At 40.1% G+C, this 27812-nt stretch overlaps 2 protein-coding genes across 8 annotated transcripts in view; both read right to left on the bottom strand.

The window, feature by feature from the left end:
* The window catches only part of loxhd1a (lipoxygenase homology PLAT domains 1a), a 56357-nt gene extending 49408 nt beyond the window's left edge, over positions 1-6949 (bottom strand). For 2 of the 5 annotated variants that reach the window (XM_026173465.1, XM_026173468.1), the window contains exon 1: positions 5505-6949. In XM_026173465.1, coding sequence (XP_026029250.1) covers positions 5505-6237 — 733 coding nt within the window. In that variant the 5' untranslated portion in view covers positions 6238-6949. Of the gene's footprint in view, positions 1-74; positions 1171-5504 lie in introns of those variants that run through there. The other 3 variants (XM_026173464.1, XM_026173466.1, XM_026173467.1) reach the window with 3 other exon arrangements.
* A 1087-nt stretch (positions 6950-8036) lies between these two features.
* On the bottom strand, positions 8037-25669 carry st8sia5 (ST8 alpha-N-acetyl-neuraminide alpha-2,8-sialyltransferase 5). Of its 3 annotated transcripts, XM_026173459.1 has the most exons (9): positions 24846-25669; positions 20165-20272; positions 19727-19822; positions 16203-16295; positions 13794-13880; positions 12594-12738; positions 12342-12454; positions 10161-10253; positions 8037-10066 (listed from the first exon to the last, which is right to left on the bottom strand). In XM_026173459.1, exons 1-9 carry the CDS (start codon positions 24989-24991, stop codon positions 9604-9606), a joined length of 1344 nt encoding a protein of 447 aa, XP_026029244.1. In that variant the 5' UTR covers positions 24992-25669; the 3' UTR covers positions 8037-9603. The 3 variants fall into 3 exon arrangements, with proteins under 3 accessions (XP_026029244.1, XP_026029245.1, XP_026029247.1); XM_026173460.1 differs by lacking the exon at positions 19727-19822 and having other exon boundaries at positions 24846-25667; XM_026173462.1 differs by lacking the exons at positions 19727-19822; positions 20165-20272 and having other exon boundaries at positions 24846-25666.
* Positions 25670-27812: the final 2143 nt, after the last annotated feature.

Below are 27812 nucleotides of genomic sequence, written 5' to 3'. Positions count from 1 at the left end.
ACTGCAACGAATCCATGTCTGGCATTATACATCAGCCAATCCTCTCTCACATTTCATCCGTCTGTAAAATCTACCTGAGGTGGTGACATTCACATCGTTTGCATGGAGGAGAAGAGAGGACGAATCAAACTAAGAAAAAAATCAAGTCGTGCAGAAAATAAATCCTAATGACTGCTGATCGCTCGACTTCTACTCAAGAAACACCCTTTCAATTTGTGGGTTATTATGAAGTACGGGATAAGTGGTGGCAGCATTTAAGTTCCCTCTGTTTTACATTCATATTCATTAGCAGATCAAAATAACTATTTTCCTAAAAGTAATACTTTGGTTTAATCCATGAAAAAAGTTTTAGTGTTTTGGAGCTTTAGAGTAACAATCTAAACAAAAATCTGCTGTTTTAGAGAAGATTTCAAAAGGATGTTCATTCTGTTACAGACTATAAAAAGGTAACACTTTGGTCCAGCAACGTTAAAGTATCAAATGGATTTCTTCTGTTTTGATTTCATTTGAAAGTATTGGTCTTTGAGATGAAAGTCTATGACCCAGGGATGAAACAACCAGTATAAAGTATGCCATACATAGTGTGGGAATGAGAAGCACCACTAACCCTTTCTAATATGTGGGTAACATTTTGAAAAAGTTCCTAGCCTTATCATCTATTTTGTAAATGAGTGGCTCATTAAATGCAATAGATTTGGAGAAGTTTATATATAAGAGAGTCCTGTGAAAGTATACCCCCCATGATTTAATACCTCGTAGAACCACCATTAGCAGGTGAAGTCTTCATTTTCTATTTGGCTTTATCCATCTCCCTCCTAGCTGTGGAGGAATTTTATCACACTTTTCGTTACACAGTTGCTTCACTCCATTGATGTTTGTGGACATTTGTTTATGCTCAGCTTTCTTATGGTCCAGCATCTCAATCAGGTTGATGTCTGGACTTTAACTGAGCCATTGTAATACCTTAATTAGTTTCTTTTTCAGTCAGTCTGTTGGGCAAAGCTTTAGCTGTCCAATAGATGGCCTAATATTTGACTGTAGAATACTTTGATAAACAGAGGGGTTCACGGTTGACTCAAAGACTGCATGGTGCCAAGGTCCTACAGCTGCAGAACGGGCCCAAATGATCACCCCTCCACCACCATGCTTCACAGTTGGTTTGAGGTGTTTGTGCTTATATGCTGTGTTTGGTTTTTGCCATAAATGGTGCACAGCAAATCCAGCATGTCCAAATTAACACTGTCGGATTTGATTTCAACACTATTAAAGTGTCTATATGGGTCCACACCAGAGAATGTTAATTTAACTCTTTTTGGAGAGTTGGTACGTTAACTCTGATTTAGTGTTAAACACCAAATCTGTCTGGAGTTGATAATTTAACACTTGGTGTTAAGAGTTTATATATTAGCTCTCAAAGAGTATTTTAGTTTAACTACGTAAGAGTTATCTTCTAATTCATTCTAAAAAGCGGGAATTTTACTGTTCTGAACTTCTAGAAATTTCTTTTGGAAATAAACATTTACTAAAAAGATGCAATGGTTTTTGAAAAACATTTATTCTGAACTGTGCACCACAATTTCAAAACATTTTCTGAAAGATGTAACAGTATACATGTTCTCACTTTCATTAGAATTTTGTTTATCAAAAGGTCTGACATGGTAAATGCAAATAACAGCATTCTCATCACTTATTTCTTCAATACAATATGCATGTCCTTCATTCATCCCTTTGTGGAACTTCAACGCACTTCTGCTCTCCCCCATATTCCATCTTCACAAGCATATCCTGTGTGGAGATTGAATAAAAATTAGTTGACAGTAATTAATGGCACAAATAATCCAGTAAACAATTGCAGCACAGTAAAAAAAAAGGAATCCTCTTTGAGCCATTACTTGTGTAAAGTATTTTCCCAAAAGACAAAGACACAGGCAACAGGTAATACTGAACTAAATGTAAAACGTCAACCTTTTTCATTTTTACCTAAACCGTGTGCACAAAACTCTGGAGGGATCTATGCTAACGTAGAATCCAGTCAGGACGTCAGCTACTGCTGTTTGCTCGGTTTGTTTTGTTTTTTTATGGGCGATCGTTTTCAGGCTTCAAGTAGCACCATTATACCAACATTTCACATTCTAGACATTGTTTTAGGTGTATTTGACCAAAAGTTTGACTGAAAATTCACATGCAAGCTTTTTTTCAAGGCTGTGGTATTTGCCCGCAAACAATACCTTTCAGCTAGCTAAAACAGAATATTATGCTATCAGGGAGCAACATGGCTAATGCCTTTCACACAGCTTTGTCTCAACTCCAAAGAGCCACAGAAGTAAAAGCTAATAACAATTGAAACAATGTTTGAAAAAATGACTTACCAAGCATGGCAAACAACTCAAATATGTAGAGCAAAATGTTCTGAAACGGCTTCACTTCAGCTTCGATTGGAGCCGTGCTGGGGGCGGAGTCTGTGAATTTACTCTGTTGGTGTCATAGCCCCTGTAGGAGTTCAGAGTTAAGAGGTCAAGAGTTAATGTTTCCATTGTAACACCTCCAGATTTGACAGAGAAACACTCATTTTTAACACTCGATTTTAACTACTATCATTTTACACCTCAGAGTTACATTAAAAGAATGTGACTCTGCTTAGAGTAAAATTAACTCTACTTTTGCAAGGAGACTATTAACACCAAAAAATTTAACACTTTTGAATTTGCTGTGTGCGATTAATTATGACCACTTTGGTCTCCAAAGGACATTGTTACAGAAGTTCTTTGGTTCGTTCAGATGCAACGCTGCAAAACCTAAGCTGTGCTGCCATGTTGGTTAGACGGAAGAATCTTTCTCCTGGCAAACCTTCCAAACAAGCCATACATGTTCAGTCTTTTTGTACTTGAGCTGTCATGAAATTTAACATTTACATTTAAACCGTGGCCTGCAGAGTCTGGAATGATAGCATTATGTTAGCACACAACACACCTACATGCTCCAGACCAGCAAAATGCAAAAATGTCTGCGTTTATAGAGGTACTCAGACTACATACATATGAGATAGTAAAGTGACTGGTTCTTAACTCTTTTCTACATGTTTATATGACAGGCCTAATTCACCCAAGCACTTTGTTATGCTTTGTATCTAACATTCACACTCTTACGGATGATTATTACGTTGCCCCTACTGAGGCATCCAGGGATAAAATGAGATGACCTGTCCTATCTCCTGAGCTACAGCTGGAGTTGGTGGATAAGGAGCTGTTTCGAGAATGTCCTGCTGCCTCTGCAGGGTACCTACTGTCTCTTTCCTTTGCACCAAAGCAGATAAAATAAATTCACAATGGTTAGTGCTTTCTAACTGGTTGGACTGATATCCCTGAAATTAAGTGGCTTTGTGTTATCGAGCGTTCCCTTCATTTTTAGTATATAGGACTACAAAACTAGACTAAAGTGAATCTGACATATATGCTGCAGGGTGTCCACTGTTCTAGGTAAATGTTAAAAAAGCCAGTTTGAGGTGTCATATGAAATAAAACTAAATACTAAGGATAAATGCATAAGAAGGCTAGACAGCAAGAGAATATCTTAAACCTTCTAGAAGATGGAGAGAGGAAATGTACAGATCTGATAAAGGAGCAATTTGATCAAAGTCAATCTGATACCTAATTAACAGTGAGGCGAGCTATTAAACCCAGCTTAAGGAGAAAGAGAGACACCTGATAAAATCAGATTGACAGTGGCCTGGTAAAACTCAACCATGATAATCTCCTTGGAGTGTCAGAAACCTGAGTGGGTCAGTTAGGTAACAAAGATGTTCTCACTGTAGAGGTGTATCACAGCTACAAATACTTAATGTTCCTTTTATAATCTGCAAGATGATCAAGAGCTTCAAGTAAATCATTAACTATATAAAGTCAGTTTTATGGAGGTGTTTATGTGGAAACACATAAATAATGTAATTGAATGTAATAGACAAATTATGATGTTGCAGTGTTGCATGTCTTGTAAGCTCTTGCAAACACGTTCAGAAATGTAAAAAAACAAAAAAACAAAAACTGAAACAAAGCAAAACTTCTTTTGGGGCAAAAGTACTAAATCTGTGCCTTTCCCAAGGTTGTTTGAATATATATCCAGCAAGATATATATGGAAAAAGTGCTTGTGCATGTGTATGTGTGTTTGTGTGTTTGTGTCTGGAGCACTGAAGCACAGTAAAAAAGCATTATATAAGAGCCAGTCCATTTACCATTTAGGAGTCTGCTCAATTCTTCATTCTGCAAATAGCTTCCACTGTAAAAAGTTCACAAGAAGGACAAGAAGGAATAAAGGGGCTTTTGAGCTTGACCTTTTGAACTATGACGCCATCTAATTAATTTCTCTCACTGGATGCACACAAAGAACATTGTGTTAGGATATTCATGATGACTGATAAACTGCGATAAATATTCTAGTAAGCATGTTTTATATTGCGTTATTTCATCAGCAGTACTCGTGAAAAGGCATTTTTAACCTAATCCTACTAACTGCATGTCTTTGGACAGCAGAAGGAAGCTGGAGTACCCATGCAAACATTGGAAGAACATGCAAACTTCACACAGAAAAGCTCCAGCCAGATTATGAATTTGAACCCTGGACCACTTTACCCTGAGGCACGCTACCCGCCTGGTTTTTGTTTTTAGCTAAACTGACAGAAATTTCTTTATCATCATCTTGTCCCCAACTGGTAACAGCAGATGGCCACCCCTCCCTGAGCCTGATTCTCCTGGAGGTTTCTTCCTGTTAAGATGGAGTTTTTCCTTTCCACTGTCACCAAACACTTGCTCATAGGCGGTAAACTGATTGTTGGGGTTTTCTCTGTATTATTGTAGCGTTTCTACCTTACAATATAAATCAGCTTGAGGCGACTATGCTATGATATTATGGTATTGGTTTTTTTTTTCAGAATAAACAATCAAAACAATTTAAGTAGGAAACAATTCCAACATTCTGTCAAAAAGTCAATGATTTGCATGTCAAAAACCTGACTTGCAAGCTTAAATTGAATTCCATATCTGAAATCAGTGTAAAAAAATAAGTCTAGTCTAATCAGAGGATGCTTAAAATATGTTACATGACAAGAAAATCTTATGCTATTAACATTATTAACAAAAAACACACAAAATAGTCCTGCAGAGTTGATTAACATCTTTCTGAGGGCCTCTGATCTGATCTGCTTTAAGAAAGCTCCTTTGACTCGCAGGCCTGATTCTGGCCCCGGCTGTGCTCCCAGCCCCTGGGACTGGGATGGCACCCAGCACCTGTCTGCCCCCGAGCCACTGTTTGGCGTCATTCATGTAGAACATAACTGAGCTTTCACCCAGAACAATAACAGAGGGATTCCCCGGAGCGCTCCAGCTCAGTGCTGACAGAACTGGAGTCAAGGTTTGAGCAGCTGATACACTCCAACATATTGACTCAGATTTTTTATTTTAAAAGCAACATGTGAGGTTTCTCCATCTGCTCTGTAATCAGATGCTCTTACCTTTCTTTTTGAAGTATTCATCTTCATATCCATCGGATGAGTCTGTGTGGTAGTTCAGCAGTTCATTCTGGTAGATTTCAGAGTAGTCCACCTGTTTGCTTTTGGACTTTTTCCCCTTCTTCTTTTTATCTTCATCACTGTCTGCTGATCCCTTTTTTGCCTTCTTTTTCTTCTTTTTCTTTGTTTCCTCCTCCTCTTCCTGCTCCTCAATTAAAGGCTCCTCATCATCGTCATTGTGAGACTTTTTCTTTTTCTTGCCATCTTTGGACTTTTTATCTTTGGAACCCATCTCTGCGTCCCCCTCCGGGTTCTCTGCAGAAGATTTCTTGTGCTTTTTCTTCTTTTCCTCCTTCACTCCCTCGGTCACTTCTTCTTTGAGTTTCTGTGATTTCTTCTTTTTGGTATTGGTTGAGGGATCATTGTTGTTCTGCTCACCCTCATCATCTTTGCCTTCAATCACAGCCTCAGCATCCTCATCCTCATCTGCTTTCTTTTTCTTCTTTTTCTCTCGTCCCTTTCCCCCCTCTTTTTTAGCTTTCACGTTCTCTGAAAGCTCCTGATTCTCAGTGCTCTCGGAGCTCTTGTGTTTCTTCTGACTCTTCCCCCTTTTAGTGGTGTCCCCTCGGGTCAAACCGTTGCTCCTCTCCTTTAACTTTGGCTCAGTTTCCTCCACTTCGTCATCAACCTCTTCAGTTTCTCCTGAAGCTGTGGATTTTTTCTGTTTGGACGGCATCTTTTATTCATTCACTTCCCTGACCCTTAGTTTCGTAAGAGCTGCGTAGAGTTTCTAATGGTGTAAGACAATTCATTTGACCCTTGGCTGCAGAGATGCTCTGGGATCGTGGGGTCGGAGCAGCCACTGAGGACACACAGATGGAGGGATGACTGCCTGGACGTCTCCTACCTGGCCACACAACCTGCAGACACACACACTCACACACACACAAACACACCATGCATACACACACATCACTCATGAAAAATTAGTGTCACTTCAGCACTCACATGACCCACAGGAGAAAGCCCTGTGAAAAAGGAGCCTTGCACAGACAACTTATCCTCTCTGCCACGGCACCCTGTATTATTCATGGTGTCAGGATCGCTTTACGGGCCGGGGGTGTCTCGCTTTTACCTGCAGTCGCACTCATACAGACAGGACCACAGACACGCATGTACACATCCACACACACCCCTACACACAGACACACACACACACACACAACTTTACAATTACTTCTCTTTGTTTATTGTTGCATCGAGTGTGTCTAATTCACATTCACAGGGTAAAAGCAACTTATAATTCTATGTAATACTCAGACAGCATTGATTTATTTTACTCAGTGCAACTTATAATGAACTCTAACAAAGGTAAGAGCAGCACGTTTTAGGAAATATGCTGCTTGTGAAAAGGCTATTGCTAGCCTGTCTCAGTCAGGAAAAAAAAGTACTGGCTCTGGCTGGTGTCTAGAAAAAATATATATATTTTTACAGTTTCTTCTTTATTTACAGACGAATCAAACACCATAAACAGCATATATAGTTATTTAAAAATAATCAAATCAGTTAAAAAATTAAAATCACTCTGATGTAATTTACAAATTGAAGTAAATGAGAACGTTTCTAGTTTTTGGACATTATTCATGATGCAAGTCAAAACCAAATAAATATATACATATTTAATACCCCAAATAATACAGAAGAAATTTCCTCACATCATTTGCCCAGAAAAAAAATACTATTTCTGTGGTGCTCTAATGATGGAGAACGGGAGGAACTATTGAATCTAAATTAAAAGTTAAATCATCTGCGGGTTAGCATCATTTTCCATATATCAGGGACTTATACAATAAATTATAAATAGAAATAAGAGAAATAAACTTAAGAAATAAATAATAATGACACCCTGTTTCATGCATAAGTTCCTTTGCATTGCTGTTGTATCTCTGCCTCACTGGCATACACATCTGCATTTGACAATGTGCCAAATCATCCCATTAGCCTTATTGCTGCCATCTGACACCTGATGATGCAGGCATCAAGGAGAAGGGCAGAGTTTGGTCATATTGGTCTTTCAACATCAGATTACCCAAAGATTGGCTGACAGCAAAGAGTCAAACCTCATTGGATTGCTTCACTGCACTTTTCCTCCCCAGGAGTTATTGTTTGTCTCTCGCCTGCCAAAATTTCAAACTTTTTTCTAATTCACATTCAGCTCAGCTGCCCTAAAATTTCAGTTTCACAGGTGTGTAATAATTTTTTGAAAAATGCATCACTCAGCTACTTATACCTGTGAGTTGAGGACATGTATTTGTTTTAGCTAGCCTTTTTTCGCCTGTTCTTGAACAGAATCAACTTTTTAGGATAGCTGTGGAGTGCACATTGAGGCTGTGGTTTTACAAGTTTATTGTTTTACACTTTTTTTAATGCAGAGTTTTGATGCATGTTTTTATTCATGTGTGGTCACATTTTCACTTCACACAGCAGTGCATTCATTCACACTCTCATCCCAACACAAAATAATGAACATACAAGTGAAAATTCAGACAAGTTTATTTACAAGCACAGTAGCAGTATAAAGAATGATCCAGAGTCATTTAAGAAGCACTGTGTTATATATTACCTCCATTCTTTACACTGACCAGATCCCCTCTATTTCCACTCTTGCTCATTAACTGTGACTGTAGAGCAATTTAGCTCGAAACTTTTTGGTGCTCCATAAACACACAAAGAGTCTGTATAAAGACATGAAGGAAACAGCATATTTTTTTTTAATCTTATTTGTAATGCATTTAAAGAAATAATGGACAAGTGCACAGCTGAGCATGAACAGAGGAGTGACTGAAAAGTAAAGTTACAGTCTCACAAGTGAAATAATTTGTTGCATACAACAAAACAAATAGAAAAACCTTTTATGACTTTCCAGTGTACCACAGTAGCATAATACATTTTTGGGGGTCATAAGTGAAAATGATACCACATCATCTCAGCCACTTTAACATATCCATCAATCTTTCTCCAAGCAAGAGTCTTGTGTACATCTCCAAAAGCACTGTGAGCTTCAGTTGAGGCTTAAGTGTAAACATAGGCTATATCAGTGATCGCTGAAGCAGGCACACACAAAGCCAAGTATAGAGTAAAGTCATGCAGAGCACTACGTGGTTATGAGTGGAGTTTACAGGGAGGGACTCCAGTAGAATACAAGCCATGAACTGCACATGAATTGCTTTACCTTAGTGTGCTAGGGTTGTGCTTGGATGAAAAGAGGCAAACTAAAAACGTTGTCTGCACATCATACAGAGGGATTCCATACCTCATAAGGCAATAAGGCTTAAGACATGAAAGACAGCGATAGGCTGGGTTGCTTTAAAAACTGGAAAGCCAAAAGTTCTGTGGAGTTGGTGTATTGCAAAATATTTTTCTAGCTTTCACCCTAATCTATGACACCCCACTCCTCCCCCAAAAAACGAAAAGAAAATCTTGCCTCTTTTCCACCAGAAATGATGAGAAATATTTGGAAATGGGAGAAAGAAGGCCGCGGAAAACAGGCCGTTTCAAGAGTGTTTTTAAAATATTCACCGAGGGAATATGGTGAATAGGAAATAGATTACAAAAGTAGACAACTGAATTTTACAGTTTGATTTTCTTTTCATATTTTTTAAAATATTAGCTGAATATTAAGATTCAGACTTTGATTTTTTTGTTGTTTTTTTACACAAACATTAAAAGCTGCCACACCCACAGAGTGTCTGAGAAAAAGAGAGAAGAAGACGGGCTTAAATATCTGTGTGACCAAGTAGAAAAACAACACCTCTGTACAGCCGAGCCACTAGAAAACTCCACAGAAACAACATCACTATGAAGACCACTTTGTTCACATTAAAAACAAGCATCCAATGGTCTGACAGTCGGAGATAAGATGCTGGCAGAAGAGAAATCTTCAACATGTAGATGAGAGTGTCCCAAGGCCAACTCTGTTTGAACTGGGGTCAAAATAGTTGCCTGAACTGAGATTGCCGTGATGAAAACTGGCCTAAAGACAAATTAAAAGGTCAAATCTTGAGCAGTTGCATTAAAGCAAATTACTAATTAGAGTGAGGGATCATGCGCATGGCCCTGTGTGTACGTTGATGATCCCACGTGTATGCATGTGAATGAAGTTGAAAATTTCATGAGGCATTGCGTGAAAGCCCGGCCGTGGTTTGACGTTGTCATAGTAGTGGTGTGTGATGAAGATGCCAGAGGGGTTCATAGGAAACGCCCAGAAACCGTAGAGGTGGACCTCCTCGCACATCTCTAATGCGGCGGTGACTAGCATCAGGCCGCTGCTGAGCCGTTTGGCGCGGACGCCCTGCACCGCCCAGAAGCGCTGCACGTTAAGCAGATACTGCGGGTGGAAGAAGAACACACCTCTCTGGGAGTCAAAATCATCCAGCATATACTTAACTCTGAATGACACGTCGGTGTTGCGGGTGTTGTAGAACGCGGGTAGCACCACTGAGGAGTTTTCGTAATTCTGAAGGACGTCATAAAACGGCCTCCGCCATTTCTCCAGCTTCTGAAATCTGCAGAGAAAGTGATTCATGTGATAAAAGGAAAAGATCATTGGCAGAAGCTGAGCTAAAGAGGTGTTCTTTCTCAGACCCATATTTACAGTACCTCTCAGTTATAATGCTCGGGTTTATTGTCACCAGATCTGTTTTAGTCCCAACATCTGCTGAATATTTGTCATTAATGGGCGGTATGTTGCATCTGCAAAAAAAGGAAAATAACGTTTCACTAGAGTTTAATAATCATTTAGATTTGACTTGATATGTTTAAAAAGAGGCATGCTGAGGAGACAACCTGAAGAGCTGCACAAGTAATCATATAATAGTTTTAATAAGAAGTTGTTGGGGTATTTTTCTTTTTACAATAAATTACATAAATTGGTTAACCAACCAAAAATCCAGAAGAAAACACATTACACAAAAGGCATAAACTGATTTGCAGGTCACATTACACAAAAGGCATAAACTGATTTGCAGGTCATTTGGGGCGACCGTGGCTCAGGGGGGTTGGGAACCGTATCTGTAACCGGAAGGTCGCCGGTTCGATCCCCTGGCTCTCTGTCCTGGTCGTTGTGTCCTTGGGCAAGACACTTTACCCTACTTGCCTACTGGTGTTGGCCAGAGGGGCCGATGGCGCGAAATGGCAGCCTCGCTTCTGTCAGTCTGCCCCAGGGCAGCTGTGGCTACAACCGTAGCTTGCCTCTACCAGTGTATGAATGTGAGAGTGAATGAATAGTGGCATTGTAAAGCGCTTTGGGTGCCTTGAAAAGCGCTATATAAATCCAATCCATTATTAAGTGAAATCGGTATTGATCTCCTACCAGCCAGAATTGTGATCTCAGTTTGTTATGTGCATAAAGCACACCTGTACACACAATCAGTTTCTATTATTCAAACCTGTCTGCCACCATGGGCAAGAACAACGACTCGTCAGAGGACGTCAGAGACAAGATCGCACCATGTACAAGTCAGGAATGGGCTACGAGACCATCAGCAAGAAGCTTAGTGAGAAGGTGACAACTGCTGGTGCAATTATTAAGAAAAGAAAAAAATATAAAATCATAAAGTGATGAGAACCTACTTCCCTCAGTCAGAAGACTGAAAATGGGTCATGGGTCTTTCCGCGTGACAATGACCCAAAACAAACCACTAGGGAAAAGGAGTGGGGAAAGAAGAAGCACATTAAGGCCATGGAGTGGCCCAGCCAGTCTCCAGAACTCAGTCCTAGAAAATATATGGAGGGAGCTGAAGCTGCGAGTTGCCAAACAGCAGTCAAGAAATCTAAATGATTTAGAGAGTTTCTATAAAGACGAGTGGACTAAAATCCCTCCTGAGATGTGTGAAAACTGACCAGCTACAAGAAACGTATCGAGATACTTATCTCACTCAATGACATGAAGCTCAACTTATAACTTTTATGTAATGTTTTTTTTCTTTATCTGTATCAAAATGAAACGACCATAAAAATTAGAAAGTGTTCATTCGTTTGTAAGTGAGCAAACTCATATATTCAGCAGGGGATCAATAATTATTTCCACCACTGTAACTGGAATAAACAGGAATTTTTACATTTGAATTTCTCTTGGTGAAGCGAGGTCTATGGGACTACACTGATCAGCAGCAACATTAAACCACTTCATATTCATTTTGCTAAAACAACTCTGATCCTTCAGGACATTAACAGTACCTCCAGGGATGTCCTTTGGTATCTGGATCTGCAACATTGGCAGCTTGTCATGCTGAATCCCCAGACACTCAATCAAATTGGGATTTAAGGTGTTTGAAGGCTCAATACCTTGGGCTTTTGGGAAGCCACTCTTCAACAATACTTGGTTGGAAGTTAAATGTCAAAGTTACAAAGTTCCATTTTTGTGAATGGTAGAACCAAGGATTTACTAGCAGAAACTTGGATTCTACAACGATCCAAGTAATACGCTTCAGTGGTTTTGATGTTGTGGCTGTTCAGTGTGTAGATTTCAGAATTTAGTGCTAGTTTATTATTTGATGCTTTGAGTTTAAAGGTTGGGGTAAAATTTCAAAGAATTTTGCATGAAAGAGGAAGTACTTCTATGACTTCTTGTCATGTAATTTTTCCCAAGTTAAAGTTTTAATATTCGTTCATTATTATTTTTTATTATTCATTCTCAATTAACCACCAATTGTTCAATGACAATTTGTATGTATTCCTCGAAATTAATATAAAGATCAAGAATATTAAATCAGAACAGAATTCCAGGTAACACTGTACAACTCTCACATATCAAATACTAAAAGACTGCATCGTGAATACCTAAAAACAAAATCTGCTGAGTCAATTTCCTTTCCACATTTGCTGTTCTTGATGATACCACCATTTCCAATGACAGCACATTTCTTGAACTGCGACTTGGAATACGGCATATCCTGAAAGACATGAGGTGGTAATGTCAAATGAACACAACACAAGAACTTTTGAAATAAAACACATCAGATCAGCAGGTTTGGAAATGCCCACAGATACAGTAGAAAATAGCAAACACTCATAAAGAGGTGGTGAACTCACATCTGGTAACATCTTGAAGATCTCAGTAGTAATGGGAAGGATCCCACTGGTGTCCACCTCGTACCTCAGCTTGGTCCCTGCAGGAGTGTTCCTCTTGGTTGTGAACAGAAAGTTAGGAGCATTACAGCAGCGCGACAGAGACATCCTTCAGGACGACACCAAAGAAAAGTAAAACTTAGCTTTAGAAGATGCACGGTAAGATCAAAACCAAAATTATTTCAACCTTTACATCCTAATTGTTTTGGGTTGTTTATCAAAAGATGGTCATTACAAATTAACAATGTCTTTTTAAATAAAATGTTATTTCAGCTCTTGATATCGTCTTAAAACATACCTTTGATTAATGAGTTTGCACATTTTTTAAAGAGCCCAGAACCCAAAGATGATAGTTTTATAGATCACTGGTCACATTGTTAGATACACTTGCTTGTTAATGCAAATGTCATCCAGCAATTCAATGCCTTTTGGCATGTAGAGCTGGTCAAGACAACCTACTAGGTGGTGAATTACTTTGAATGGTTGTTGCCATACAGGCTGGTATTTTTGAGTATTTCAGGAGCTAAGGATTTCCCACACAACTATCTCAAGGATAAAATACCTAGTGAGTGGCAGTTCTGTGTGATGCTATCATGTCAATTGAGACCAACATTTCTGAATGTTTCCAGCACCTTGTTGAAGCTGTGACACCAAGAGTTAAATTCTGTAGACAAAAAGGAGTCCAGCCCAGTATTAGCAGGGTGTAACCAAAAACGCTCCCATTGAGTGTATATAGTAAGATCCTGAACATGTTTGCTTTTTTCTTTTCTATGTAAGAATATATAGTATTTTATCCAGGATACTAATCCTTCATCTTATTCTACTTGGTTATTTATGATTCCCCAACAGTCAGTTCAACGAAATATTGTTCTATAAAATTTGGGGTTGGTATTCTCCATATTCTGTACTATTTGTACATATTTGGCTTGTAAAGTTTACTGTATTTTAACTACATTTTATCAGCAGAAGTAATCATTAATTTTCTGTAGAGGACTTCCAAACCAATAAATGTCAAGGTGATAATAGATAATAATGTTTCTTTTAAACTATTCAAAAGGTAACCAGTGCACTTCACAAAAAACACAGTCTTTAGAAAAAAGACCTTTTCGATAAATGCAGACATTTACATACATAATTCCTCTGCTCAGAATGAGTAACACTTACTTAAAGTTGCTGGCCTCCTCCTTGTTCTGCTCCCACCTACACACCTGCAGGTTTCGCCATCTTTCAAAGAGATCTGACGTTTTCACCCTGGTAGAGAGACGGACAGGATTGAGAGACTTGTGGGATGAGGAAAGACGACTTTATTCCGACTGACATGGTTTTTCCAATTAACCATTATTTCTGAAGAGGCAACAAATTGAAGAAACACCTTAAACGTTTCAAAAAGATAAACCAGAGGCCAAAAAATTTACTGCAACTTTACTGATCACCCTGGATCTCGACTCATTAACAGAAAGCACATCTGTAAATAGATGTCCTTGAACTGACATGCCCTTGGAGATGATTGGGGCGGCGTGATTTGCTCTGGGAGTCAGGCTTGTGCGTTCATTTTGCTGCCTGCCAGAGTGACAACAGCCGTTCCCTGCCGCAGCCAGAGTCGTTCTAGGGCTTTCATTGAGCACTCAGTATGATTTTGATAATTAAGCTGCCAGCCTGAGGGCCACATGCAAAAGGTCACTGGACATTGTTCATATTCACACAAGAGGAAAGATGCTGCTCAGATTGCCTTTGGAGCAAGTGGCTCATTGAATGAATCTGGCCAGTGATCTACTGTATGTTGTAAGCATGTTATTTATAGTGTCCTGTAGTGATAAGAAAATAAGAAGCGCAACAACTTGGCTCAATAGTGTTGGCAACAAAATGGATGTTATTGAGTAATGAAACTGCTCAAATGGTCAAGAATTGCCTGAAGTAACAACATAAAATAATCTGCGCTAGCAAATGTGTCAACTGTATTGACACTGTGTGTACTTACTGAAACATGTACTTATTTTTGTTTGTCTTTTTGGTCACACTATGGCATGACTCCAGACCTGAAAGTGTTGTTTACTTAGCTGGTTGACCTTTAATAACTCAATAACTATTACTGTGAACTTTTATGATACTGGATGGTTGACAAAATTCATTGGGTTGCCTTGAAATCTTTCATCACGCCAGTGTCAAAAACTGCTGCCCAACAGCAAGAAAACAAATAATATTGGTCTTCTATTGGTGGGCCTCTTCACCATGTTTCACGGTGCTAGTGCTAGTTTAGCCAAAATAAGCAAGTATTGCTTTCTACACTACGCACTAAAACACCCTGTATGTAGGGAGACTTTGCAAATTAAGCCTCCTAATGTTAGCTGATAACACACCACCTTCTCATCTTAAAATAGCCACTTCTAGCGTTAAAAAACCAACATGTCAGAAGTCAAAATGCTAACACAGGGGCTTCCAAAACAGAGCTTCAAAGACAGCTAGTTAACGTAACAGAGCTCTCATCCATCTTTAATGGAATCATGTTCAAGTATCTTCAAATACTATCCTTTTCAGATTTATTTTGTGCCTTGTGCAGTATTAAGTTGTAGCATTGAGAATGTTAGCATGCTAGAATAGATTTAGCCCATTTTTGCCAACAAAGCCTCAGCTTACAAAGAAATAATCAGAATGTTGTTGACACATTTGGCTTGCATTCATCACACTTCACATGATATAGTAATGTGTGACATACAGATGAAAAGTTCTGCAGTCATTAGTTGGCTATAATGACTGTAAACTAATGAGAATTAAAATCTGCTGAGATGTGTCAAGGTTGTCAAGGAGGACAACTTCACTAAAACCTGACCAATACTTTAGAAGGACGAGCAATTCTTGAAAATGCCTGTAAAACTACCAATACTACCTTCACCATGAGCACAACTTAGCTTATTCTCTAAGCTAAGTTGTACACAAGTACAGGATGTCATTTTAGAGTTGTTGTTGTTTTTTTAACAAGATTGTTAAGGGCCAATCTTGTGGCCCTTAACAAAGGGCCACAAGATTGGCCCTTTGTTAAAATATCATCAATATCTTGCCAATACTCTTAGTGGAGCAGTCAGGGATGATAGACATCTCATCATCAAGTTTGAAAAATATTTACACCTAAAATGCTGACTTTAAGTAATCTGATTACCTGTAAATTTTACATGTGATTTGGCTAAACTGGTACAGTGTAATTTAATTATTAATTACTTGAATAAATAAACTTTTCATTTTATGTATTTATGTTGCATTTAGTTAAAATTATTGCTTCTTTTAGTTCAGTTAAGCTACAAAAGAGTTTAGAACTCCTGCTTTGACTTGGATTCATATTGTTGTCATCCAGAACCAGACATTGTTTTGAAAATGCTAGTTACTCTTACGCTGGTGGTGATGCTTAATTTTTAACTTCTTCATGCGTTTTTTTTTTCTTCTACTACTCAATTTATCTTCACTGACACTGTACCAGTGAACCCTACTCCTGACACATGAATACTTTCATACATGATAAACACGCAGGATTACCTTGGAGATTTTTTTACCTTGTTAGATGAAACATAATCGGACACTCACATTGTCAGCACTTTGACGTCTATAATCTCCTGTCTGAGCTCCCTGCATGCAGTAGAGTTGTAATCAAAGGAGCCATCATAGTTTTCCAGATACCTGGAGGGATAAAAAGAGTCATCCTCTGCTTACATCTATTCAACATAAAAGAATTTAACAATAAACAGAAGAGATAAAATACACTATGCTTAAATAATATATATATATGTAAAACAGTGTGTTTAAAGGTCACAATAAGAAAAAATATTTCATTTTTAATATAAAATGTCTATGGTTTGACTTTATGAAATACTACAATATCAGTAGAGCATTGTGGAATGACAAATGACAGAAATGATGTCACTGATTTTAGGCGTCACAAACAAGATAGTAACATGTCTACTGGACACTTGCACCAGATTCTGTTACATCTTAGTCTAAACCAATGTCATACACTAAGTGAAGAAACGTAGCACCTCTCATATTTTTATATAGTTCACTGGCTATGATGAGAACTTGCATGGTGTAACATTGGTACTCTGGGGCTAAAATGTGTGCATACACTGTATGTTCACATGTTGAATTAGGAGAGAAACAGACAAGGAAATAGGGCTGATTCCAGTGCTTGGCTTGCTAAAATGGTGGATTAGACGGTTTAGCGGTGTAGCATCTGGTGGTTATGAGCGTGGCCGGGTCGGTGCTTTTGTGTGAGGAGTAAGTAAGTATATCAGCTGTGCTGGCTGGAGTAACGTGACAGTTTGACTGATTTATTACAATTTTGTCACACTGTAAACATGAACACATACAACAGTAGTCATGCAAACAAGTAACCATAACAAAGAGGTAATAACAAACAAAGAGTTTGGGAGGAATTTTATCTTTTTTAATAAGGACTAAAGAATTGGAAGAGCTTCTTTTAGACACATGTGAAACAATCGTTACACTGGAATGGCAACATTAACCAAAAAGTATACAAAAATAATGTCTTTAATGTGTGGTGTGCTTTTGGTTGATTTCACAAAATGGTCGTGTGAAGAACGCTGGAAAAAGAGCCATGCTGGCTGGGAAATTTAAAGTCGGCTGTTGTATTTCTGTGTACTGATGCCTCATTTCTTCCAGCCTTTTGTTTAAACGTGATCAGAAAGCGGTCAGGATAAAATGTGTGTGTGGTGGGGGGCGTGGTTAGTATGGAGGAATAGGAGCCTGCTAGTATTATGTTTTGTTGGGTAGTCGATTTTTAAATATCACTAATTACTATAATGCTTTGTTGAAATAGCTTGGATGTACATCTGTGAAGCAAAGAGACTCCGTTATGGAGATGTTTGGTTTCATCCTAGGGTTAGAAGCACAGACAGTATCAAAGATGCACGTAGCCACCATCACAGAAGTTATTAAGTTGAACGTTTTCATGTGGTCACCCTGGTGCTTTAAAAACCAGGTGTGGTGAGCAGGCTCTGACTGTTCAAAGAGTAAGGGACTTCACCCCCTGCTGACCATTCAAAAGAATGCAAGCCATGGTGGCTTCACCTTCAGACCCAGAAGCTACATCCATCTTTCACACTGCACATGTTTAGAAGCCAGGGATGAAAATTGAACTGAACATGTTACATGATTTAGGTTCTGAGGGGAAAAAAAATAAGGAAACACATGTATTTTCCCTCATGCTTATCCTATTACCACAGCACCATTTGCTATATTTCTGCTGCGATGCCTGCTAACATTAACCCTAGCTAACTGTAAATACATGTGCGACTGAAATCTGTCATGGGTTTTCCACGTGCGCTTCTTTGACACTACATGTAACATGCATGGACTCAATAAAAATTCAGCATTATATAAAGTTATTCTGACATTAGCACTGTAGGCCACAGTCTTGCTTTAGTGGTTATTTAGATGGGTTTTTTTCACATTTGCGGGGTTTTTTTGTTCTTACACCATCAATATGATGCATTTGCATTTGTCTTACCCTCATGAGATTGCTATCTTTATCCTGATCCAAAATCTTCCTGTTAAGGTTCGGCAGTTTATTTTTATTTTTATTCCTATTTATTCTATTTATCCCCTTCGTATATTTTATTTATATATGTCTCTCTATTTATGTGTGTGTGTGTGTGTGTGTGTGTGTGTGTGTGTGTGTGTGTGTGTGTGTGTGTGTGTGTGTGTGTGTGTGTGTGTGTGTGTATAATATTCTGTAACTGTAACTTCTGTCGGTGCTGTGCTTTTGGAAACCGAATTTCCCAGAGGAACCCACCCGAGGGATTAATAAAGTTTTTATCTTATCTTATCAGTGAGGCACAGAACTGATCCATCTCTTTCTGGCTTCATTCACCTAAATGTTTTTTGTTGGCTTGTTTAACCCAAAGGACATATTGATCTGTTGTATATCTTGTGGTAGAGACTTTACTTTTCTTTACATCTTATTGTTAAACTGAAAGAATTCATATACTGGAGAACTACATCAGAATTTTAGAGGGCTCTTGCAATGCTAACAGTGTTTTTGATAATGCTTGGTTAGGGACATGATGACATGTGAATTGGGGGAACCTGCAATGTGTCTTTGTTAGAATGAATGTTGGTATCTGTCGCACATTAAATGGAGCATTCTGTTTTGAAAGATGAATAAAACTGCTGCATATTACTTGTGGCTGTGAGGTAAATGAGGTGAGTTAACAAAGCAAGAAAAAAAAGATTATAAAAGGATGCAACAAGCAATACAATGGAGAGATGCATTAAAGGAACAAGATGCTGGGATAAGATTGTACAAATAAGGAACGATGAAACTGGTTGTCTACATCCACCTGATGATGCAGTGTATTTCTGAGGTTATACAGAGAGGAGCGGTGGTCTCATAGAATATATTTGACACGCTGAATAGAGGCTGTTCATTCTTGTTTTAGCTAAGATGATAAAACCTTTGCAAGTGTTCTCTGTTCAGGTCTGAAATCAAGACAACAATTTACTCCATGAGGTGAATTTCGTCGCTTATGGCTTCTTAGATTGACTGCGCAATTGCTGGTTGAAAAAACCAATCCAAGATGAGCATTTTAGCACAATTTCGTGGGGTGTGGGAGGCGGGGAGGGAAAAAAATCGGGCACGTTCCTGTCTTCTTGTAACAAAGAGAGTACAGTGGGGAAAAGGGGTTAAATCCAGGTCGCAGAGAGAGACAATGCAGATGTGAGAAGGGGAGATAGGAGGAGCGGAGAAGTGTCCACACTATGCATATGGTATACACACAGAGCTGTGCAGAACAGTATGAGACATAGGTTGACAAGGCATTTTGAAATGGGTGCTGGATGCGACACAGAGATACAAGGAGAAGCCAGTACATCAACAGGAGACCGTGGTTCAACCAGCTTCTGAAAGGGGGTGGGATTTAGGGATTTGGGAGGGGTCGAGGTGGACGGGATCAGACAACATGCAAGAGCAAATCTGAAGTGCAACCACCACTGAAAAAAATATGAGAGTTTATCCCTTTTAAACTAATGAAAAAAAAAGAGAGATATTCTTGGGTTTCTGTGAAAATGCTAAAAATGCCTTCAAACTGGCCTACCTTTGAGGGCGTTTTTTTTTCTTCTTAATATCAGCTAGGCAGGGTGTGACTATTACGGAGATCTGTGAATCTGGCTGAAAATTCTGACGGAAACATCTGTCAACATGCAGACAGGTTAAGTTAGAGTTAAACGTGTGATGTAGCCCTGTGACATCAGCAACCCCCTGCTAGCTTCCTAAACCTGCAGATGTCAATAACAAGTAGAGAAGAAAAGTGCAAATGTGCCTCGGCTTGAGCCCTTTCTACAGCATCTGAGGGGAGTCATGGGGTATCAGCGGCCCAGTCCACGCATGCAGGGCTGGGTCGTCACTAGAGATGGTGGATTTGAAACTTGTGATCTCTCATTCACTCTGCCTTTCAGTCTCTCTCTCGCTCTCTCTCTCACACACACTCTCTTTTGTCAGAGGTGTTGTGCAGTCAGTGGCGCTGGAAAGGTACCTTTTCCTTCCATTTCTGGCAGGCTTCAGAGATCCGTCATCGGAGAAATTAACGGGACCGGTCCAATTTCCTGTCTCGTCCCCTTTGAGTCGGCTAAACTGTTGCGCACTAGTAAGAAAATGAGTCAGTTTATTTGGGATTTATTTTCCCCATTGTGCAAATGTCAAACACATACTCCCAATCGCATATGTTCAGTCACAAAACCCAGAAAAAGTTGTACCTTTACACACTCACACATGCACATACAGAGGAAGAGGGGACCAGCTTTTTGGCTAAAGAAAGACAGTATATGACACCAAGCAGGGTTACAGTGACACCGTGATCTGAATGATACATTTATGCTGGGCTAATGCCACTAATCTGAGTGTGATTCAAACATTCACACTGTGCAATATTTGCTTGTGTGAGCGTTAGACTTGTAAATCAATATATTGAAGTGAGTGATTTAAGAGATGAGCGATAATCAGTGCCAACCGGCCAGCAGATTTGCCAATATAGTATTAAGCTGCCAATCTAGACCATCTTTTCATCCAGATATTACTGAGAAACAAAGGGAAGATTGGTTTAAGCCACCAGATCTAATAGTATTCAGTGAGTGAGAAGAACCTAACCCAGGTGAGGTATCTCAATTTAGAGCTAAAGACTAATACATCGATACTGTACCTAACAAAAAGATGCAATGGCTTGCAGAAGCTTAACCTGACCTTTGGTCTCGCTATGTTAACTTCAGCTGGATGCCATCACAGTACATTTATCAGAGGAGGTCATTTGGTGCATGTGTTTTATAGGATGTTATAACTGTGCCCGGAATAAAAAAAAGCTCATTCTACAGGAGCGAGAGCCGGGATTTCTTTGAGGGAGAAAATGGAGGAATGCAGCTATTTTTAGCTGTCAATCAAATCTGAAAATGGCAGTATTGTTTTGTTGTTCTCAATAAATCCATCCTCCTCCTTTGCTGCACATGCAGCAGATGTTACTTAGACAGGAGGAAAATGTGTTGAAAGCTATTTTCAGCTCAGTGTTTGTGCATTAGAAGGGTTTCTGGCACCAGGATTAAATGGTAAATGTGATCTTTATGAAGGGAAATGTCAGCACGTTAAAGTATATTCCTTAGTTTTGTGGGGAAAAATGTCCAGTCATTTGAAAACTTTTGTGCTTTTCACGTGTTGTTTTTTTACTTAAAATTTGATCCTTGAGATTTTCTCAACATCATCACATTCCATACATCTAAATATCCGGAGGAGTACAACTTCTCCTGTTATGCTGACTATTATGCAAGTACTCATGCGTGACTCATTTCTAGGAGTGCTTTGTGGGTGTCGTGCTAATTTCAGCAGGAGGAGATTGAACCCAAAGAGCATTTCTGGATGCATTATGTGATGGAGCATTTATCATCAGGGGCTCGCATCAATACCAATCGGCAGGCGCGCTTAGCTGCTCTGAGTGCCACTTCAACATCTCCATGGCAGCGGCTGCAGAACCGAACGCTCAAATTCGAGAGGCTTCTGTCCCTCTTCTTGTGCCTCAGACAGGACAAAAGCTAATCAACGCTATTCAAAGTGGCACAGTTTGGTTCATTAGGTTATCTAACCTACACCTTAAACCCATAAACTTCTCTTCCACAGTGTGTTTTTTGTCCTGTCTTCCTCCCATCACCACCAGTCCTCCCTAAACCAGGTTCTCCCTGAGGTTTCTTCCTGTTAAGAGGGAGTTTTTTCTTCCCACTGTCACCAAGGGCTCGCTCAAAGTCGTCTGTTTGATTGTTGAGGTTTTCTCTGTATTGTTGTAGGGTCTCTGTCTTACAGTATAAAGCACCATGGGGCTACTGCTGTTGTGATATAAATAGAATTGAATTAGTCATAGCCAAAACAACAAGCCTACTGCAGGCTTGAGTTTAATCTGACATACTTCCGTGTTGTAGCAAAAATTCAAACTCCAAAAGTGATTACTTGAGTGCTTTGACAGGCTGGTAAGACTAGAAAAGCTCCATACAAATGTAGCTACATTAGATTACTTCTGACTCACAGATCAGCTTAGGATCAGGATCAGCCCTTAGGAGCCCATCTATAAGTCCACATGAGATGCTAATGCCAGCATTTGTAGACAAGCAACAATCACTAAGTTGCCCTGTAGCACTAATGTGCTCTGACTCCATCAGCACATCGATCTGGATGCTTTTTCACTGCTGTGTGTTTCTCTAAGACGACCTCGTCTGTTGTTCAGACCAAAACTGAAAACTGGGCTGTAGCTGAGCCTCTCCTCTGCTTGTGCTCTTACTTTTTCTCTTCATATTCCTTCATATTGTTCAAAGTGCGGTGACTTGATACCATGTGCTAACATCAATGCTCAGTTACAGCTGTGTCAACAGCACAAAAACCAACAAAAAAAACCACACGCACAAAGAGAAAAGGCTCAAAATCAGGGAGATACAGCTCACTTACATAATGCAACCAGAAGATTTAATAAACATCCATGACTCCACAGGGCAGCCAGTAATTTTGTGAAATGATTAATTGAAGCAGTAATAGACTCACTGATAATGACTATCATAATTAGTTGCATTTACACTGCCACTCATCATCTGTGCCTTTCTTAATCCCTTCCTCCCTGCAGCCCGGGGTGCTATTCTCTCTATCCAAGAGTATTTTTAGATCGCCCTCCTCAAGTCAAGCGGAGTTGAAAGTTAATGTCTTCGTTCTCAGAAGTGTGTCAGCGGTGTCCCTCAACGATCTCGGGCTGCCACTTTATAATCCTACACTCTCCACTTCACCCCTTTGGATGGCACCAGGATGGCAGACAGGGAGCGGATTTATGTGTCTCTCTAAGGTGCCTCCTTTCAAACTGAACGGTCAGATTCACAGACAGATTTATCAAGTACATCAATGTGCACGTCGTACTGTTTGACTTTAATGGGTATCCTCATGCATTGAACCGAGAGCCCCTTCAGCCATAACACTGACGTATACACAGAGTGAGTTGATGTAAGAGTGATGATACATCTAAACTGTTACTCCATAAGCCATCATTCAGTTTGCCAGCACCCAAATGTCTCCTCTGCAACCATCCTAGCCAGCCTACATGCCTCATGTAATTACCAATCTGTTTTTATGTTTTGTTTTTTTCTGTGAAGCACTGAAGCAAAGAAGTGCACAGCAAGCATCCTGCCAATGTGTTCTCCGGCCAAGGTTTGGAGGAGGGAAGAGGCTGGGTGTGGCCGAATCCATGTGGATGACTTTGGATTGTTTATGCATGGGTAGGTATCATAAGATGACGCTTCTCTCTCTCTCTGTTTCACACACACACACACACGCATGCATGAAAACACATTCCTTTTATCACACTCCTTGGGTCTCTCACAGTCCCCTTCCTCTTTCCCTCGCTCCCACTGAGGTGTGTGCAGACAGACTGTAGCAAAATGGCTGCCGCTGAGCCAACTGGTTTCTGTTGTGTGGCTTGTTCCCCTTCTCTCCTAGGCCGAGCTCTAGGAGGAGAGCAAAAAAAGGCGCAGGGGCGAAACAAAGTGTGTGTGCTTCGCGTCTGAATTCATGCATCTCACTGAAGAAGTCAGGATGCCATGAATCCATGCCGAGTATTATCAGACCAGCCCGGCAGGGTGGCAAGGGAGGGATTAGTTGTGTGCGTGTGTGTGTTTTTTGGGAGGGAGGGAGGGGGACTTTCAGATTGCAGCACATATATGTTTGCTTTAGTAAGCATATATGTCCTGTCGGTAAAGTATCTGGAGGTGGTGGTGAGAGGGGGGGTAAAGTTTTATGTTTCTTTTTGAAGCACCTGAAGCTCAAACATCCCAGCTTCTCAACATCTGCTCGTCTCACGGGGATTTTAAGCACAGAGTATAAAAGAAAGTGACCTGAAAGTTGGGAAATAAATCTTGCAGTGGGTTTACAGTGGACTACAAACCAGGGTCCAACTAAAGAACGCCTCTGTCAAGGGGTTAAATACTGATGCAGAGGCATGAAACGTGGCTCTGCAGTGGCAGCATGTGCACTAGGGTGCAGCCTGGTAAAATGAATTATTTAACAGGGACCAAAAAGAAATACACATCATCTTCAACATGCTGCTTTCTGTCATCATCATCACCATCATCATCATCACCATCATCAGCTCCAGTAGCGTTCATATGTGTTATGAAAATCTGATGCCTCTGTCAGATGTAGGCTACGACCAGTCAAGAAGGCTGAAACGGAAATCAAAGAAAGGTCTTTGAAGAAAAAACGAAAAAGAAGGGGAAAACATTACCATGCACAGCTGAAGCACTGTGTATGGTATGAATGTGATGCTTCGTTTTCTGAAAAGATCAAAAAACAAAAATAAAAGGAACAAAAAGGAAAAGAAATCCAATGGAAATTGTTTCTATGCCACTGGGGAGAAAGAAAAACATGGATGGTTAATTGCTATTGTTCTTTGCAGCCACTAAAGCTTGTCCCGACATGTAGACCATCCAGACTACTCTCATTTCTACTGAGCATGTTCTTACCTCATCACTCACATTTTTACCTTTTCCATTAAAAGCCACTGATATGATCAACAACGACTACAAAGGCATGCTTCTTACCGCTCACTGTCATCCTTACACTCTTGGAAACTGACTGCGCTCTAATGTTCTTTCTAATCGTGGCTGAAGAGAAGAAAGGAGTGGGGTAAAAAAAATATCAGCACTTACCTCTTGATGTAGTTTTTCCCGTAGAGAATCTGCTGCAAAAGTGTGACGAGCCCAAACGCGCAAATAAATATGAAACAAAGAGATCTGCTGCCGAGCAAGTCTTTACCCGACGATGGGTCGGAGTATCCCATTTTTCGGCGCAGCATCCAGGGCTGACGGTGACACCCGCTTCGGTGTCTCTCTTCGCTGCATTCAGAACCAGGATGGCAGGTGTCTCGTACCCGCTGGAGTGGACATTGTCCATCACATAGTTTTCCCTTTTAGTCTGTTTTACTGCTCTCTGACCACAGCATCACCGGAGGAAGGTGATGTGCACCGGGATCTGCGCTTGAGATCTCAAATCGTTAGTGACCTTGTTTTAAAATACGCGATTCTTATGTTTTGTTTTTGTTTTTAATGTCTGAGTAAAAAAGCACGAACGGCCCCGGAGGATATTCTCGGTGCCTATCGGTTATCGCCCTATACCCGCTTCGAGGAGGCGCAGTCTCTCCGTCGTGTGCAAGCGGTGCAGATTTGTGTAAAATGCGCGCTGGGTGCAGAATAAATCCTGAGATCTCAAGTCAGACAAAGCAAAGGCATCGATTCTTATAAGCGCGATTCTCGCTCTTTTTCTTTAAATCGGGGGGGCTGAGAGAATAACAGCGAAACACATCCCTCGTGCGTCTTGTCAAATCTGAGCAAAGGTGCGTGACTGAAATCTAAAAAGGAAGGAGGATGCGCCTTTTCCCAGCCAGGCGGACGGGGGCGCGCCGTAATTCATTTAGATGCTCCATACTCAGCCAAAACGCAAGGTCACGGTCTGCCGTTCAAGGATGCGTCTGCGCAGACACGACATCTACAGCCGCCCACTTCACATGACCTCGCAAAGCTGATAACAAAACAAAACAAAAACAAGTTTACCATATTCCACCTCTAAACTGCGAGCCTGGGCAAACTTAAAGAAATGACCAGATTATCTTCCATTACAAAAACGACACTAGCAGTAGGCGGATGGAGTAAGAACTAGAGAAGTACTATGAGTAAAGACTGTCCTGCAGAGCCAGACCATCGATGCCAAGCTGATCTATAACTGGACGGTATCTGCAGGACTCCTTCTTCTGACTTCTCCTATTTCTGACTGACCCGTTTTAATACAAGGTACATACAATACATACAACTAAAAAATAAAAGATTTTTTAAAAATGTGTCTTGTCATCCTATGGCATGTGTTGCCTCACAGCAAGAAGGTTGTGGGTGTATAGACTTGGAAGATCTCCTGGGGCCTGTGCAGATTCACTCCAAGGCATTCCAGCTTGCCTTGTTTCTACCTGTTAATACCCCACCTTTAGCCTTTTGCCTTATAGGGCAGCTACGATAATCCCAGCATCCCTGAAATGGGTACAAGGTTAAGAAAATGGATAGATGGATGGAGGATTGATTGATTCATTAAATTGTCCTCTGTCTGGCGAATAATCAGCAAATGCACCTCACACAAAGACTATGTCAGTATTTTGTTCTGAAGCTAACTAAAATGTGGTCTTTTATTCAATAGGTAGACAGAGTACGGATGGAACAGACGGCCAGTTTACCATATTTGAAACACCTCAAATATGTAAAACATGTCCACATGTGTTTTAGCATTCTCTTTGGTCATAGGAAATTTGTAGTAGGCGAGCCAAAAGTTATTGTCCCATCAGACTGAATAGTTCCTTGTGCTTGTATCACTGTTAAACCAAATTGAGATCTTTGTCATTTTCCTGCTGGGCTCTAAAGCCTGATATATGGCACAACATGGTGTTATTCAAGGTTATCAGACAATCGAGACAATTGTGTGCAGCGTGGTGGTGAGATACAGTTGAGACAGTGTCTGGCACAATGTCTAGCTGAATGCGTGAGTAAATTAATGAGTGATTATCTTTGTTTTTTGAATAGTTTATTAGGCTGTTGTTATGTGGTTGTACCCTGCAGTGTTATTACTGCTGTTTGCAATCACTCTTCAAGTGAATAACTTTCAAATATTGATAGAAATTAAATGAAATGCAATTAAATACTTCTAGACAATTGCAGTTGCTATTATGTGTTTTAGAAATTCTAAACTTTTTACTGCTGCTCATTAAATTAAATTGTTAACAGAAATTAAATTTTTTTTTTAATTCATTTTTTAAGACTTTTGCATTTGCATTGAAGTTGTTAGGCAGCTATACAGAATTATGAATGGATGTTTCAATAGCACCACACTATTGTTTCAGCTGCACTTGACATGGGTACAGTTGAGGACAGTTGGAGTAAAAGTGGGAGACAAATGTGGAAAAAACATAAACTACTTATAAATAGTATTGTTTATTATTTTTATAGTACACATAAGGGAAGCATCATATAAAACCTAACTTATTTTAATTCTTGGCATTTGTAAGGTCTACCGACACATTTGCGCATGATTGTGGTCACAGTGCGAGTGAGGACTTTAAGGTTGTACTTGTACTATTCTTCATAATGTTCATTATAACAGCATATTTGGGAAAGTACTGTGAAGTATGGACTAAGGAAAGCAGCCAAGAGGCAGTACAGAGAGAAGCTGGATGGCTTCTATTCTACTGCTAACTCCAGGTGGACGTGGCAAAGCCTACAGCACATCACAGACTACAGCATCAGCTCCATAGACAGTCTTCCAGATAATCTTCACCTTCTACACCCGCTTTGAGACGCCCGGGTAAAGCACAGAGAGGAGGCACACATACAGGACAACCTGCCCTTCACCCCCTCCCCTAACTGGCTCATCGGGTCAGGCACATAAAGAACTGAAAGAGGTCAACCCTCACAAGGCAGCAGGACCAAACAACATCCCTGGGCAGGGTCTCCTCAAGCATGTGCCAGTGAGCTAGCTGATGTTCTCAACTTCATCCTCAACATCACCCTCAGCCAGAGCACTGGTGCCCCTTGTTTAAAAAAAGCAACCAGTGTCCTGCTTCCCAAGACGAGCCCGCCAAC

The sequence above is a fragment of the Astatotilapia calliptera genome, chromosome 7, assembly GCF_900246225.1.
Source record: "Astatotilapia calliptera chromosome 7, fAstCal1.2, whole genome shotgun sequence".
Taxonomy (NCBI): Eukaryota; Metazoa; Chordata; class Actinopteri; order Cichliformes; family Cichlidae; genus Astatotilapia; species Astatotilapia calliptera.
This window is presented reverse-complemented; position numbering and strand designations above follow the sequence as displayed.

Bases quoted from the DNA above. Each gene is read 5' to 3' on its own strand.
- st8sia5 (XM_026173459.1), bottom strand. From the start codon at position 24,991: ATGCTGCGCCGAAAAATGGGATACTCCGACCCATCGTCGGGTAAAGAC. The intron at 20,273-24,845 runs GTAAGTGCTGAT...TTTTCTTACTAG, and splicing joins GGGAAAAACTACATCAAGAG to TGCGCAACAGTTTAGCCGAC. The intron at 10,067-10,160 runs GTACTGTAAATA...CTTTCTCTGCAG, and splicing joins CCGAGCATTATAACTGAGAG to ATTTCAGAAGCTGGAGAAAT.